The 14,988-nt window shown below is 38.8% G+C and overlaps 4 protein-coding genes across 6 annotated transcripts in view; 2 read left to right on the top strand and 2 right to left on the bottom strand.

The window, feature by feature from the left end:
• Window positions 1-607: 607 nt before the first annotated feature.
• On the top strand, window positions 608-2,343 carry LOC26515571. Its single transcript, XM_014910257.2, has 2 exons — window positions 608-1,396; window positions 1,448-2,343. Exons 1-2 carry the CDS (start codon window positions 699-701, stop codon window positions 2,235-2,237), a joined length of 1,488 nt encoding a protein of 495 aa, XP_014765743.1. The 5' UTR covers window positions 608-698; the 3' UTR covers window positions 2,238-2,343.
• A 17-nt stretch (window positions 2,344-2,360) lies between these two features.
• LOC6507898 (protein new-glue 2) lies at window positions 2,361-3,579 on the bottom strand. Its single transcript, XM_001956514.4, has one exon. The coding sequence runs from the start codon at window positions 2,823-2,825 to the stop codon at window positions 2,514-2,516; it is 312 nt and encodes a 103-aa protein (XP_001956550.1). The 5' UTR covers window positions 2,826-3,579; the 3' UTR covers window positions 2,361-2,513.
• Window positions 3,580-3,667: 88 nt separating this feature from the next.
• Window positions 3,668-4,418, bottom strand: LOC6507897 (mitochondrial import inner membrane translocase subunit TIM14). 2 transcript variants are annotated; one of them, XM_014910014.3, is made up of 3 exons: window positions 4,273-4,418; window positions 3,901-4,140; window positions 3,668-3,839 (listed from the first exon to the last, which is right to left on the bottom strand). In XM_014910014.3, the coding sequence occupies exons 1-3, from the start codon at window positions 4,273-4,275 to the stop codon at window positions 3,726-3,728; spliced, it is 357 nt and encodes a 118-aa protein (XP_014765500.1). In that variant the 5' UTR covers window positions 4,276-4,418; the 3' UTR covers window positions 3,668-3,725. The 2 variants fall into 2 exon arrangements, with proteins under 2 accessions (XP_014765500.1, XP_001956549.1); XM_001956513.3 differs by having other exon boundaries at window positions 3,901-4,295.
• Window positions 4,419-4,734: 316 nt separating this feature from the next.
• The window catches only part of LOC6507175 (MOB kinase activator-like 2), a 40,386-nt gene continuing 30,132 nt past the window's right edge, over window positions 4,735-14,988 (top strand). Inside the window, exon 1 of one of the 2 annotated variants that reach the window (XM_014909603.3) lies at window positions 4,735-5,125. In XM_014909603.3, the coding sequence (XP_014765089.1) occupies window positions 5,121-5,125 (5 nt within the window). In that variant the 5' untranslated portion in view covers window positions 4,735-5,120. Of the gene's footprint in view, window positions 5,126-10,463; window positions 10,928-14,988 lie in introns of those variants that run through there. The other variant, XM_014909604.3, reaches the window with a different exon arrangement.

Raw genomic sequence — 14,988 nt, forward strand, 5'->3', positions numbered from 1 at the left:
CTAAGAAATCAAGAAGTAACTAGACAGACTTTATACAGTGAAGTATAGTAGAGATTATAGACCTCTATATTGATAGGAAATTAAAGAATTTAGATTATAATTATATTTTATAGATTATAATCTTCCCAGAACCGTTCTCTCAAGGACCTCTATTCAGTATTTGGACAAATCCCTATGAAGTTTTGGATGAATACTATGGATTTTTAGGGTTTCTGAGAAACCAAGAAATATTAAAAAGAGAGTCCTTTTACGATGATATTACTAGACAGACTGAGCTCTTCCATGTAGAGTCTATAGAGTATATTATAGACCTTTATTATAAAACGATCTTAAATTCTCATAGAAGATTAGGGAATTGATTTTGTAGAATCCTTCTTTTAAGGAACAGTATTCACTATTTCGAAATATCACTGGGAAGTTTTGAAAGAATACTGACCTTAGGATAAATAATGATCCTAAGAATTAAAACGAGACTTCCTTTACGATTATATTTCTAAACAGCCTGAGTTCTCTAAGTAAGACAGTCCCTAATAGAGTATGGAGTATTATAGTCCATAATATAGATTCTATATATTATAGACCTCTTATATAAAGCCTCATATTAAAAGTTAAAACCCGACAAAAAACACTATCCACACCGTACAAGTCAAAATATATCGACAACATATACTCACACTGAACAAAAATAAAACCGGAAAATGGCAAACAAGGGTCGGTTTATAGACCGAAGTCCCTCTTTGCGAGTGGCGGGCCTGTCGTCCTACAAGGACCCCGACAATGTGAAAGGAGTCAAGGACTGTATACCGTATTTGGACACTGACGAGCAGGCGGAGTACCTCGTAACGGTCCACTGCCGGAGGAGCAGGCCCAAGCCGACCGGGAAGCGAACTCCCCGCATTCCGACCAACTCCATCGGGGAGCTGCTGAGCTTCGAAATGAACAAGAGTCTGATGACGCTGCTCCAGGAGAAGTGCCGGGAGAATCTGTTCAGGAAAAAGATTGGCCTGGCGGAGGCGATGGAGACCAAATCGAAACCGGATGATGTGACCAACTGGAACAGGACCTTCGGAGATGCCAATCCGCAGGAGGGTGGCCTCTATGATCTGATGATGCCGCGGAAGTCCGCCGAGCAGGTGAATCGGGAGTACGCCGAGTTCCATCAGTCGCATATCGTTAGCCACAACCACTACTTCCCCGCGGAGCAAATCAATCGAAGGTATAACGAGGCCTTCGAAAGGTTTCCAAATCTTGGGTTCGGGAGACCCAGTAACTCGGATCGGAGCGGAATCAAAATGAAGAACTGCCTGAAGGAGGGCGAGGAGCACTTGCTGATTGTGAAGAAGCCGCAAAGGGACTTGGAGGATCGCACCAAAGCACCTCTGGGCAAGAAGTTTATGTGAGTTTTGGGCCTAGACTTAAAGGACATAGTTCTATTATCCCATTACAGTTGGTATCCTTATGTTATCCCTGAGAATATGACCTTTGGGTTGGTGAAAAGAAGCGAAGTGGACATGAGATCCTTGCTGGAGAACACCTGGCCCTCGGAAAAATCGGAAAAACTGTCCGAAGCCATTAGCCATATGAACATGTTGAGGGACATGTTGCAGCGACGCGATGACATCACCATCAACCACATCCTTACGGTCCTGAGGAACAAGGATAAGGAGTCTACGGGTCAGCTGCCACTCCCTCAGATCATCACCCTTTTGAGGAAAATGCACATCCCCGCCGATGCGGAGAAGATACGGACCGCCACCTCGCACTATCAACTCATCGTGGACGAGGGCTGCTGCTCCGAGGCCATCAGGTACGAGGATCTGGTCCAGCTTCTATCCATTTTGATGCCACTGCCCCTAGTGGGCTCCATTTCACCCCTGCCGGATACGGTGTACAACAAGGACACCACCTATCGCCTGCTCTGCGCGGATCGCGACAAGGAACCCAACAAGGATCGTATCATGCACTATCCGCACAAGTCGCCGGTCCAAAAGGACATGGACAAGACCCATGTCAAGGATGTCATTAATCCGGAGATAGGCACCTTGCACGGCTTGTGGCCAAGTGACTTCAGTCAGCCACGCGATCGAGCGGAAGTGGAAAGGATATTCTGCGATATCCTGCCCAAGGACACCTTCGATGCCATGTGGGAGTGTCTGACCAGCGAGCACAAGGATCAAAATAACATGGTATCGGTGACACAGTTCCGTGAGGAGATGAAGAAGAGGTCCTTGGGTTAGAAAGGATGTGGAAAGTATCATGCAAGAAATCCTGTTGGACTGATTAAGAAATACGTATTTTAAGATTTATAAACCAGGTCCTTAATAAACCAGTTCAACAAAAAAATTAATTATATTTTTTAATTAGGAACTCTCTTTTATTTTTCTTAAAAAACTATGTATTTTTTTTTTGGTGTTTTGTTAATGCCAGGATAGTTTAGTAGTTAGGTACTTTAAAGCCATTTTCGGTAGAGGATTTGGATCAGAATCGATGATGGTTTCCAGGAGTCGTAACCCTTAACCGCTCTTATTCTTCTTGCTCTTGTTCCTGTTCCTGTTCCTGCGGCGAGTTCTGATCTTCTTGCCACGCTTGATCTTCCGCTTGTAGTGGACCTTGTGCTTCTTTTTGGATGACGAGGAGGACTCGGTGGTGGTGGTAGAATCCGAAGACTCTGTGGTAGTGGTGGTGGAGTCCGATGAAGCAGTGGTAGTAGTGGTGGTTGTGGTCGCTTCAGTGGTAGTTGTGGTGGAGGTGGTGGCACTGGTGGCTTGGTCAACAAGGACACATGCCAGGATGGCCAGGAGCACGAATGCCAGGGTGAACTTCATCTCGATGCTAGTTGATTACCGGATGTGATCAACTGATGCTGTTCTGGAGTTAATCCCAAGCTATTTATACCCAAGCCGAGTCGGTTTCTGGGTTCGGCGACAATATTGGCAAAGTAAACACCAACTGGAGCGAACGCCAACTAGAGGAGCGTGAGAATCTGCTCTGTCGTCACACAATCTGATCTTTGCCAAAAGGGGCTACGCAAATAATTCGCAACATTCACAAATTCTCAATAGCAACTGTTCAAACGCGGAAACTTTTCCATTTTATTTTATAATAAAAACATGTATATTATTAGGATAATGAAAGTCAGAAATAAATTCTGTTTAAAATTATTTCTTAATTTCTTAAGAATATCATAGAGCTAAGAATGTCAAGACTTAAATGGTGTCAACTTTCCTTCTTTGAATTCCTCTTACAATTGAATCGATTTATTTACTTTAGAGGGCTTCTATAGCTAACTAGTAACTGCTATAATGGAGAATTTACTGCCCATTGCTCCACAGAAACCCAGAAAGAAAGATGTGGCCTCTGAAGTGCCTGCTTATCCTTCTCAACATAAACCTACTTTTATCAATTCATAATCCCATGTCTCGCACCCGTAAGCTTATCTTCTTATTACAGACTATAGTTTCCTTATTTTTTTATAATTTTAGATTGCCATTTGGGTGAAGAGTTGAGTTGCAGAAACTATTTTTTGATATGCTGGAGGTATCAGTGCCGCTGCATAGAAAATCACATACTTCTGGTCCAGGGACTGGGATGTCTTTATGAGAAATTTGCATAAAATTCCTGGCATATACAGCATACATTCTTCCCTCTAATAAAAACACATGAAACGTACGCTTACGTGCTAACCACAACTAGTTTATTTACACTCGAAGGCGGGATATGCGACTTTATTTAGCATTATCCAAAAAGTCCTTGGCTTCGTTGATTTTGGCCGCTAAATAAGGCGAACCCCCTCGATCCGGATGGTTTAGCAACATGATCTTTTTATGAGCGTCCTTGATCTGTAATTGGCAATGTCATTTGCAATAGAATAAGGATATAAAATTAGAGCTCTCTGTAGACCTTCAACTTGGAAGCACTTGGACTAACGCCCAGAATGAGGGCCGCTTCCCTTTTGTTCATCTTTGGATCGAAGCCTCCCTTGTAGTACTTGGACGCCGCCATGCTTTCAGCGTCGAACTTGGGCAAGTTTTTGAGCGCCTCGTTGAACTTGGTGGTCATCTGGGGCATGCGGCGCAGCAGGTGCTTGCCGGCGAATCCCACAGCAGCCACTCCAAGTCCCGCCAAGATCACGGAACTTGCCTTTGGTATGGGAACGGTTTGTGAATTCGGCGACGCCATCGTACAGATCAATTTATGGTTTTCGGATATGTAATTGGGGGAAATATGTCAGATTTTACGTTTGTTTTCAAATATTATGAGTTAACTTCGTACCATTTTATGTAATTTATACTTAACAGCTGTGAATAGGACTGAACAGCATGCTGCCACGAGATGTTATCGATATATTAATGGTTGTCGACTCATTTAAAGTTACTATCTATTTGGTTGAATTTGATTGATTTCTTAGATAAATTAACCTATTTTAACTTCGTTTTTATAAAAAAAAAATTAATATAATTGCCTAATTTTTAATAAATAAAGGCGCCCTTTTTCAACGTCTCTGTTACCGAACAGCTGATAGTCAACAACCAGGGCTGCATAAAGATAACAGCCGTTCGGTGGCTGTTAAAAGCGATACATATAACTCTTAATACTAATTAAACCTAAAATATATAAGGTAATGCTAATAAAGTTTCTAACTTGAGTATCTTGAATCTTTTAAATAACCGTGCGCATGTAGTATCGAAAGGCTGCGCAGGCGCTATCGATAGCTATCGTATATCGAACCGATAACGGCCTCAACAAAGTGCACAAACAAGTGAAGAAGAAGCAGGAAAAAATTTTGATGTGCAAAGTTTGAAAACGAATATACCCCAATATATTGATTGACAAAATAAAAAAGTGTGTCGATTGGCTTGCCCGGTGATCTATTGATCCTGATCCTGGTGTCCTGGTGGCCTGGTGGTGGTGTGTGTTCGTGGTCCGTATCCGTATCCGTGTCCGTGTCGGTGTGCGTCTCGGTAACGGTGTGTGCGTGCGTGCGTTTTGGTTGCCTTCCCCCCTCAGCTGGGGAATAACTTTTTTTTGAAATTTTGCAGCCCAAGCAGCAGCAGTAGCATTAAACAGCCTTCAAACTGGAGCGAATTCCGGAATATCTTCGCGACACAGTCGATTGGCTGATGGGGTAAGAGTCCTGCATCCTCAAATAATAGCTCATAGGTCCATAGTCCCTTCGAAAACGGGCCATTTATTGGGTGTAGTATATAAGGGGGGGCTCCCATCGTCGTCGTCGTCGTCTTTTATGATGTCTCTGTGCCTCTTGTGTCCTCTGCTTGTCTGCTCTTTTCGTCGCCATTTGGCCTTTTGCCAATTGGCCTCATTTTCGCCTTCTCGCCGACACAAGAAATTTATTTTTTATTTTTATTTTTTTTTTTTTGGTCAGCTGAGGTCCACTACTCCCCCAGGACTAGTCCTCGGAAGTAAGGATATAGGACCCTCCTGGCTTAGTTATTGATTAGCAAGTCACTAAAATAACAACAAAACTACACCCTCTTGCCTCCTGAAACTAAAAACTTTTACATAAGAAGTTACCCCCTAATCTTCCCTTAAGATATTGGACTTGAGTATACCCTATAAAATAAATACTCTTTTTTGTGGCCTCTGGAATCAATGAACATTTTATCGATTTCTCCAATGCGGTTACCAAGTCGCAAGTGTTTTGATTTACTTACACTACACTACAAACTACTCTACACACTACACCATACACCACACTATACACTACACTATACACTACACCATACACTACTCTACACACTACTCTAAACACTACTCTAAACAATACTCAGTACTCAGTACTTAGTACTCTCCTACTCATTGTTTAAATATTTTGTTTATTAGTGTAGTGCTGGGGGCTGCTGCTGCTTCTTGCCACGAATCGGAGTCGCAAGGCCATCGCTGCACTTTGATTACGCTGCACGGCGTTTATTTTGCACGGCGTGCCTCCCCTTGTGCCCCCTCTTGTGGCTCGCCAGCAAGGCTCTAGAAGGCCCAGAAGCCACAGAAGGCCAGTAGATAAGATCCGGTTTAATGAACTTGCCAATTTCATTACCGCACTCGAGTCGGTTACTGTAGACAAAAAAATTATAAATTTTTATGCTTAAACTCATATAGACTCTTAAGAAACACTCTTAAAGAAAGCTACTACTTTGATAGACTTTGTTTTTTAATAAATTTGAATATATAATGTCATATAACTACGATTATTAACCCTAGAATCCTTGAAATCAGGATAGCAGCTGCCTAGGTAGTCCTTTTTTTTGTGGTTTTTTGTCAAAAAATGAATACCAGTATCTGAAATACAACAAAAAAGAGCCTTAAAATACTTAGATCCCTAAAAATAGAAGATAAAAGAGCCCTCTTTAAAACAAACAAGGGTGGACCTCATTTTTAGGGTTACCAAATCCAAAAATACTAAACTTGATTTTTTTTATTTTTTTACTTAGTTTTTTTATTTATTTCAGTTGATTTATTTAATTATAATAAATTATAATAATTATTTAAGTTCGTTTTTTAGTAATATCAATAAAAAGTAAAAATAAAAACCCAAAACCTCTTGAATCTTTATTTTCAAGAAACCCCTTTTTTCCCAGAATCTCATTACCTTTAACCCTCACCCCTTAACCCTAATTATACCCCCCGACATATGTCTTCTAATTTCCACCCTAATCCGGTAGTACTCTCCTCCTAATCCCAGAATCAAGGGAAGCTAATCCCGAACTTTTTCGGTAAACCTGTTTTGAAAACTAAGCAAATTAAAGGACTTGTTCGGGAGAGACACGATAATTAAGAACAATTCAGTGATTAAAACGAGAAATGCGGAAATCGAGTTGGATTAGAACAGGGAGGGCTGGAAATTGGACTAGTCTAGGCTGGACAAATTAAGACCCCAACAAGCCACTCTGACAATTTGTTGATTACGTCTGTTATTTTCTCTTTTTTTTTTGGATAGCAGAGCCATACCTTCATATATATATATATTTATATACTAACCCCCCCTTGGTTCTTTTGTGAACTGTCACAGCATCCAAATAGGCAAAGGAACTCACAAAAAAAACAAAACAAACGATGTGACAACAACAAAGAACAAACAAATTGTGTCACATGTCACACCCCATACGCCAAAAAAAAAAGAAAAAATAAAAAAAAAAGGGGAAAAGTACACATCAGTTGATGGCTTCTCTCTGCCAGCGGAGGACAACATCATACGAGTGCCAGTATCTCCTCCATGTGGAGGTTTACTTTTCTTTCGGGTGGACTGGGGGCTGGACGTCATCGCCCTCCATTGAAGCGGGGTTTCATTAGATGGCAGTGGGCAGTGGGCAGGGGGCAGTGGGGAGGGGCAGTGGGCCCGGCAGGCAGAACAATTAAAAATGTGGCAAGAGGCAAGCTATCGATTTTTGTCCTTCTGTCTTCCTTGCCACGGGCTTCTCATCTGAAAGAGGAGGGTTCTCTGAGGTCCTCTTGAGTGGAAGTGTACTCTAGGGAGTTTTAGGGAGATTTATGGAGATAGAGATACAGATCTATAAAAATAAATATTTTATTATTTTTATTAGCAGGCTAGGTACTATCCTAAAAAAATCAAATAAAATACAAGAATAAAAGGTATACTAGTTTGAAAAATAAAATAAATTAAAGGTATAAAAAGGTATAAAATCTATCATAAGGATCATAAGGAAATCTCCTTTAAAAGGATACGAAACAGGGACAAAAATCTCACAGAGGACATGAGTTCGAACTTTGAACCAAGCCAGAACTAATGCCAGATAAGTTTTAATTTATTTTTAATTTTAAATCATAAGGAAACTTAGTTATTCTTATTACTAAGACAGATTCTAGAATATAGAATTTAAAAAATATAAATATTAAACAAGAAACAAATACTAAGATTAAAGCCATGATTAATATGAATAATGTAAATTATTATAATTATAAACAAACAAATATATACAGTTGCGAAAAAAAAAATAGCACCACTACATCACACTTCGATTGGGCTTTAAAAAAAATAGTAATAATGTTACCAATTTATTCAAATAAAATTTTTTTATGTAGAATGATATTCTTACTAAACAAAAAAAGAGTTATAGTTACTCAAATTCTTGTTTTAATATTTTTTTTTAATATTTTACTAAAAAAGATCGCAAAAGAAACGAAAATAAAAATAGCACCACTTTCCATCTCTAAAGAATTCACAAAGAAATGGACACATTTCAGCGACTTAAAGCACGTGTTTTACAAATTTGTCTTCAATTTAATTATTTCAATTAAAAAAAAAAATTCAAATGGGTCGTGGAAAACACTGCACGGATGAAAAGCGTGACCTGATCAAAAAGTTGATCAAGGATGGAAAATCCTTTCGAGAAGTGGGTCGACTTGTTGGATGTTCAAATAAAATGATAAGAACGCCATAACCTATAAGAAAAACCAGGAAACACGCGGTAGGAAGCCTTCTATGACCCCTCTAGAGGTCAAAAGGTTGGTTCGCCATAGCAAAAGGGAACCTTTCAAGCCTGCTACAGATCTAAAAAAGGACCTGAATATTGCTGCAACGGATCAAACAGTGCGCACATATCTCAGGCAACATAATCTGAAAGCCTGCAGCCCAAGAAAAGTCCCACTTTTAAATGCCAGGCATATTGCTAACCGTATTAAGTTTGCTAAGGAGCATAAAAATTGGACCCCCCAGCAATGGAGGAATATTTTATGGTCCGATGAGAGCAAGGTGGTCATGTATGGTGGTAAAGGATCCCGATCGTATGTCAGACGTCCGAAGAATTCAGAATACAAGCCCCAGTACACCACAAAGACTATAAAGCATGGAGGATGCAGCGTCATGGTATGGGCGTGCTTTTCATATAATGGAGTAGGTCCTATACACTGGATAAAATCTATAATGGATCAACACGTCTATGTGGATATTTTGCAATCTGTAATGTTACCCTTCGCAGAAGATGATATGCCTCTTATTTGGGTCTTCCAGCAGGATAATGACCCAAAACACACAAGCAAAAAGGCAAAGGAGTGGTTCCTCAACAATGCTGTACAAGTTTTGGAGTGGCCTGCGCAGTCGCCGGATCTAAATCCAATTGAAAATCTGTGGTCCGACGTTAAGAAGGCAGTTGCTGATAGCAAACCAACGACTATCGATTGCCTTTGGGGTGTTATTAAGGAGTCCTGGACTAATATACCCAAAAAACGCTGCCAGGACTTAGTAGATTCAATGCCAAGACGTTGTGCAGCTGTTTTAGCCAACAAAGGATGCGCTACCAAATACTAATCAACGCATATAGATATATTTTTAATATATCAATATTGTTTACTAATGAATCTCTAACGAATTAGTCATTATTAGCATTTAAAATCCATTTTTGAAAAGTGGTGCTATTATTTTTTTCGTTTAATTTTATAGACTTTAATAAATTTTGTTAAATAACTTAAGAACATCTAAAAAACTTATGTTTTTTCGTTAATTTCTATTATCTTGAGGGTCTTCGATTTTGAAAAAAGTATAAATCGATTTCCTAAAGTTAAAAATATGATTATGATGGCAATTGAAAAATTTTGTCTGGTGGTGGTGCTATTTTTTTTTTCACAGCTGTATATATATATATATATATGTAAAAATATAAAAGCTAAAATTATATATAAGATTAAATATAACGTATAAAAAAAAATAATATAATATAATATGCATTATATAATATAAAACACGTAGTAAAAGGCCTCGAAGACTCCTACGTCCCAAATCTGTTAGTCATAGTTTTGTAAACAAATTATAAAAACCCAATAATCATAAAATATTTATAGATTTTCTAAAAAAGAAAAATAATATCTGTAATATCTATTTTAAAATGAGTGTTTTTAACCATAGTTATTATATTATATTTTTATTATATTTTAGTGTACATTTATTATTTTTATATTTTTTATATATTATAATATATTATTTAATATTTTTTGCTCAACATTACCGCTACCTCTTTATTTTAAATTACTTGGTAGCTCTTCATAAATAAATAAAAATGTTATATATTTTATATTTTATGAATATTTATTTTTAAGACTTTCCATTACTATTTAAGCAACCCTCGCTGTTCCGCTGCCAGCGTGTGCATTCCGGCAGCCTTGAAGCGCACTTGGTACAACTCTAATTGAATTAGCCGGAAAGGGGAGAGGGGGCGAAGGGAGAGGGCCAACTGGCAACGGGTGCAAGTGCAGCAAAAAAAAAAAAGGAAAATTGCAAAAAAAAAATATAAATAAAATGTGTGAAAAAAAAAGTAAAAAAATGGCATAAATAGCCAGCAAGAGAGAGAGGGAGAGAGGGGAAATATTGAAAGGGCCGGCCTTAGAGGGAAACCATTGATTGACAGTGGGCTGAAAGGGGCGTGGCTGAAATCACAAAACAAAATCAATTTCCTTCTTGGCCCTGCACCCTGCACCACGGTGGTGCCACCACTGGAAAGCTCAGTTGCAGTCGAGCGGCGGAAGCGTTTAGTTCCGAGTTCCGAGTTCCCTGGTCCGTGGTCCAAAGTCCGTAGTCCCAAAGGGCCATGAACTGGGCTCTCTCCAATCTAACGGGCGGCAATCGTGTCAGCCGTGCGATCCTGGTCCGCTACTCCTCGGTGCCCCTGGCCGATGCCGGCGATGGATCCTCCACTGCCCCCCAAACGCCCACCGCCTCGACGCCCCGTTCCTCGGCCTCGCACTCCTCGCTGTCCTCCACTTTTGCGGCCACTTTCCTGCACGCATCTTCGCGCCACATCCCGGGACGGGCAGTGCCCCGCCAGAATGCCAATGGTGGCGCCTCGGGAGGAGGTGGCGCAGGTGGCGGGGCAAGTGGTGGTTCGGGTGGTCCTGGTTCTAACCCAACGGCGCAACTGTCGCTGCCACTGGATGTGGAGGAGACCGTCACTTGCTTCTGTCGGTAAGATTCCAGGGAGGCAGTGAGGAAATGAGATTAATCTCCGCCGGAGAAGGAAATTAAAATTGAATCCATTACGGGCCATTAAACAGGCATCCTTTGGCTTATTAAAAGACAGGTCCTTGGCGGCAGGAGGTATTATAGAGGAATGTTTGTGGTTGAGGGTGGACTTGTATAGATAGAAGGGAATTTAATTAATAAATGAGTTCTAGTTACAAAGCTTGATTATAACTGAATAATTTAATTTATAAACAAAGGACAACACAAGGATTCTCTTAAAAATTCCATTAAAATCTTCTATTAGAAGAGTTCTTCTTATTTTCTATGCAAGTTTCTATGAAAAGTTAAGTAAGCATAGTAAAAAAATAAAATAAAAATGATAAAATATTGCAAAATTTAAAAAAAAATGTCCAAAAACCTGAAATAAGACCCACCCTAATTGCCTTGAAATTCCTGGAAACCTCGCGAAAAAAACTGCGTAGTTACCGTTATCCTGCTCCCTTTTTAGGGACCTCTTCCGAGTCTCCAGACCCCCCAAAAAGGGAGACTCTCTTTCTCTCTTTTTTTTCTCAGATTATAATACTCCCCGGAGAACCACTAGTTCTGCTCTCATTCTGCTCCCCATATCACATCTGGCTCTCAGCGGGCAAAGTTCACAAAACAGCTGATTTCTGCGTCTGGCTATCACTGGCTTTGTTTTTGTTTTTGTTATTGTTATTGGATTTCCCTGCCACCCCTCCTCACTTTTCTTGCAAATTATTAAATTTTGCGGCGCAGTTTTCCTTGGTCTGCTTTGGGTTTGGTCTTTTCTTTTATTTTTATTATTAATATTTTTTTTTTTTTTTTGTAAGGTTTCCATGTTGCAGAGAAGAAACCCCTGCGAGTGTCAGGAGGGGTGCTAGTGCTAGTGGTGATTCACACCTCAAGGCAAATGGTGCATACACATTCGCACAGTTAGTCCCCTTGCCCCCCTGCTGCCCCCTGGAGCAAAGGGGGTGGTGGGAGCACACGCCCCCTTTCGTTAAATGGCGACACATAAATCACACAGTGCCACGTCCGAGACGCATATTCCGATCCCCACAAACTCGGGGTGCTAAGTTTAATCATTTAAATAATAAAATTTGCATAGTTTGGAGGGGTTTTGGATGGGAAATAAATAGAAATGAATTAAATAATTAAATTATACTATCATACTACCAAAAGTATCTGAAATAGAGACTATTTTCAGAGATATGATGGTTAAATTTTAGGGGATAAAAGATATTTTATGGGGAATAGGTGACATCAGGGGAGAAATAAATTATAAATGATATAATGATATAAATGATACAAATAAATGATATATGTATCATATAAAAAATTAATAAAATCATATGAGAAATCACATGAGAAATTGAAGATATATGAGAAAAAGATGATATATAAGATGATTATAAGAAAAATAAATAATAATATATGAAAAACTAAAAATATATTAGAAATATAAACCATCTTAGAAGAAATAGATGATATTATATGATAAATATGACTCAAATGTCGTGATATCATATGAGAAATTGATGAAATCATATAAGAAACTGAAAAAATATATGTGAAATACATAGATGATATAATTTAAGAATCTACTACTATCATCTAAGTAATAGATGGTTCAACCTTTTTTCAGACCAGAAATCTACTACTACCAGAAATCCACATTAAAATGTCCATAAGACTTCCTTAAAAACTAATCAAAACACACAAGTGGTCTTAAATTAAATTGTTTATTTTTTTCCAGTTCCCAATTGTTTTTTTTTATTGTTAAAGTGTTTCGAACACGATAAGATTTTTATAGGAACTATTTTGACGACTACTGTGGGTTTATGTGGCGCTTCATGGCTTCAATTTCGTTGTTTTGCTGATATTGTTTTGTTTTTTTCTGTAGATTTGTTTTTTATTTTTTTTTTTTTGTGTTTTTTTTTGCGCATTTCCTAATTTGGTGGCCTGACTCTGACGTCACTGAGAGTGCGCATGACCCGCAACGGCAGCATCGGCAACACTTTAAGCAGCAGAAACAGCAGCAGCAGCAGAAGCAGCGCAGTAACTACAGTAACGCTGGCAACAACATCTTGATACGCTTTGTTGTTGCCGTTCCGTTCCGTTCCGTCTTATTTATGTGGTGGCGTGACCGACTAAACGGAACTGGCCCCCAGCCCCCAGCCTAGCGGCTCTCTCCCCCAAAAAACACTAAGAGAAATAGTTCTCTCTCTTAGATGAAAGTAACGGTAGATAGGAGAGTACTAGTTCAGTTTCAGATTAGTGAGAAGTTCGAAATTATTCTTATTTTTGATTAATTTTTTGTTTGTTTTTTATTATTATTATTATTGTTATTTTTATTAGTTTTTTTTAAGTGTAGCAAAAACTAGAAACGTATAAGCAAATAGTATCAACAACAACAACCTCATCTCTGGCACGGCAGCAATAAAAACAAATCACACGACTGAGAGAGCAACATTATTGAAAATTGTATTTTCTTTGCATACTTATGCAGTTAGTTTGTTTGTTTTTTTTTTGTTTTGGTTTTTTTTTCTCTATCAGGACCAGGAAGCCAGGGCCTTTTCTCTTCAACTCTTTCTCTTTTGCAATTAAGCCGGGAAGTTGCAGGAACAACAATCATAAATCAAATATTACGATTGATAAACATCTGTTGGGGAGAGGGGAGGGGAGGGAAAAAAAATATTGCAAAAATAATATCCCATAGGTAGTAGGAACTTTTCCGGGAATTAGAATTAGAAAGAAACTCTAAATAAATAATCCAATTAGCGGGCCGATGGTAAAAGCCATGAATTATATACAAATATGTTCAAATCAAATCATAAATTATCTAAAGTCAATATTGTTTTTCTATTGAAATTATTGCCTTATTTCGAAGCAATTTGCTTTTTGATTCCCTTGTGGGAATTTGGGAAAAATATTCTAAAGACATTGTACGTCAAATAAACAACTCGAGTGCTTGGATTTCATCCATAGTATATGTGAACTTTTGTGCAGCAGTGTTTGAACTTTGGGAACCTATTTATTTTCATATATGTGGGGATTGTTTTACTCATTATTGATAACTAGAGGGCGCTGTACAAGAGGCAGTGTTGGGAAATGAATTTATTGCTTAGAATATAGGACATAAAAGGGTGTACTAAGACATGTTATGACATGAATTATTATTCAGTTTGTTACTCAGAACCCCTATTTATGGGGCTTGTTCTTCTCATTATTGATAACTAGAGAGACAGTGTTGGAAAATGATTTTATTGCTGATATGATAGGAGATGCTAAGACATGTTATGACATGAATTATTATTGAGTTTAATACTTAAAACCCATTTCTTGTCATAATTATGAGGCTTGTTCTTCTCATTTTTGATAAATAGATGGCGCTTTACAAGAGGCAGTGTTGGGAAATGCTTAGAATACATGGTAGGATATGCAAAAACATGTTATGACATGCAATATTATCCACCTTATGACTTAGAATCCATTTCTTGTCATAATAATGGTGCTTCTCTTCAATTATTGACAACTAGAGGGCGCTTTACAAGGGACAAGTTGGGACAAGTGTTGGGAAATGACATGCTAAGACATGACATGTTAGGACATGAATTATTATTCAGTTCCTTCAGTTCAAGCTAACCTATAAAATATTTATTTAATTGAACTCTCTTCTCCACTTTGTGGCAAGTAGCTCACCTTTCCTTCTTTTTCTTCTTTCGAAATTTCTGTAATCCCATAGATCGCGATCGTGTGCCGTTTTTTCTTCTTCTTCTTCTTCTTCGTCTTAACTGTCCGCCGGCAACAGTCGCCGCCATAAGTAATGGGCACAAAGCAATTCGAATAATGGCAAATGGCAAGTAGTGGCTGCTGCTAGAAAGCAGCCAAGCGTTGCAGTTGCAGTTGCAATTGCACCTCAGCGCTAAAAAGAGATGGAATTTAAGAAAAGAAAGAGATGGGTAGTGGGACACGGATCAGATGTTCCATTAGGAGTAGAGGCACTTTGGGAGGAGAATTGGATGCGATGCGAATGAACTTGC

Source organism: Drosophila ananassae, chromosome 2R, assembly GCF_017639315.1.
Source record: "Drosophila ananassae strain 14024-0371.13 chromosome 2R, ASM1763931v2, whole genome shotgun sequence".
Taxonomy (NCBI): Eukaryota; Metazoa; Arthropoda; class Insecta; order Diptera; family Drosophilidae; genus Drosophila; species Drosophila ananassae.

Excerpts from the sequence above, each read along its gene's own strand:
- LOC26515571 (XM_014910257.2), top strand. The coding sequence starts at position 699 with ATGGCAAACAAGGGTCGGTTTATAGACCGAAGTCCCTCTTTGCGAGTG. Across the intron at positions 1,397-1,447 it reads CCTCTGGGCAAGAAGTTTAT|TTGGTATCCTTATGTTATCC; the intron begins GTGAGTTTTGGG and ends ATCCCATTACAG.
- LOC6507898 (XM_001956514.4), bottom strand. The coding sequence starts at position 2,825 with ATGAAGTTCACCCTGGCATTCGTGCTCCTGGCCATCCTGGCATGTGTC.
- LOC6507897 (XM_001956513.3), bottom strand. The coding sequence starts at position 4,179 with ATGGCGTCGCCGAATTCACAAACCGTTCCCATACCAAAGGCAAGTTCC. Across the intron at positions 3,840-3,900 it reads CAAGTGCTTCCAAGTTGAAG|ATCAAGGACGCTCATAAAAA; the intron begins GTCTACAGAGAG and ends TGCCAATTACAG.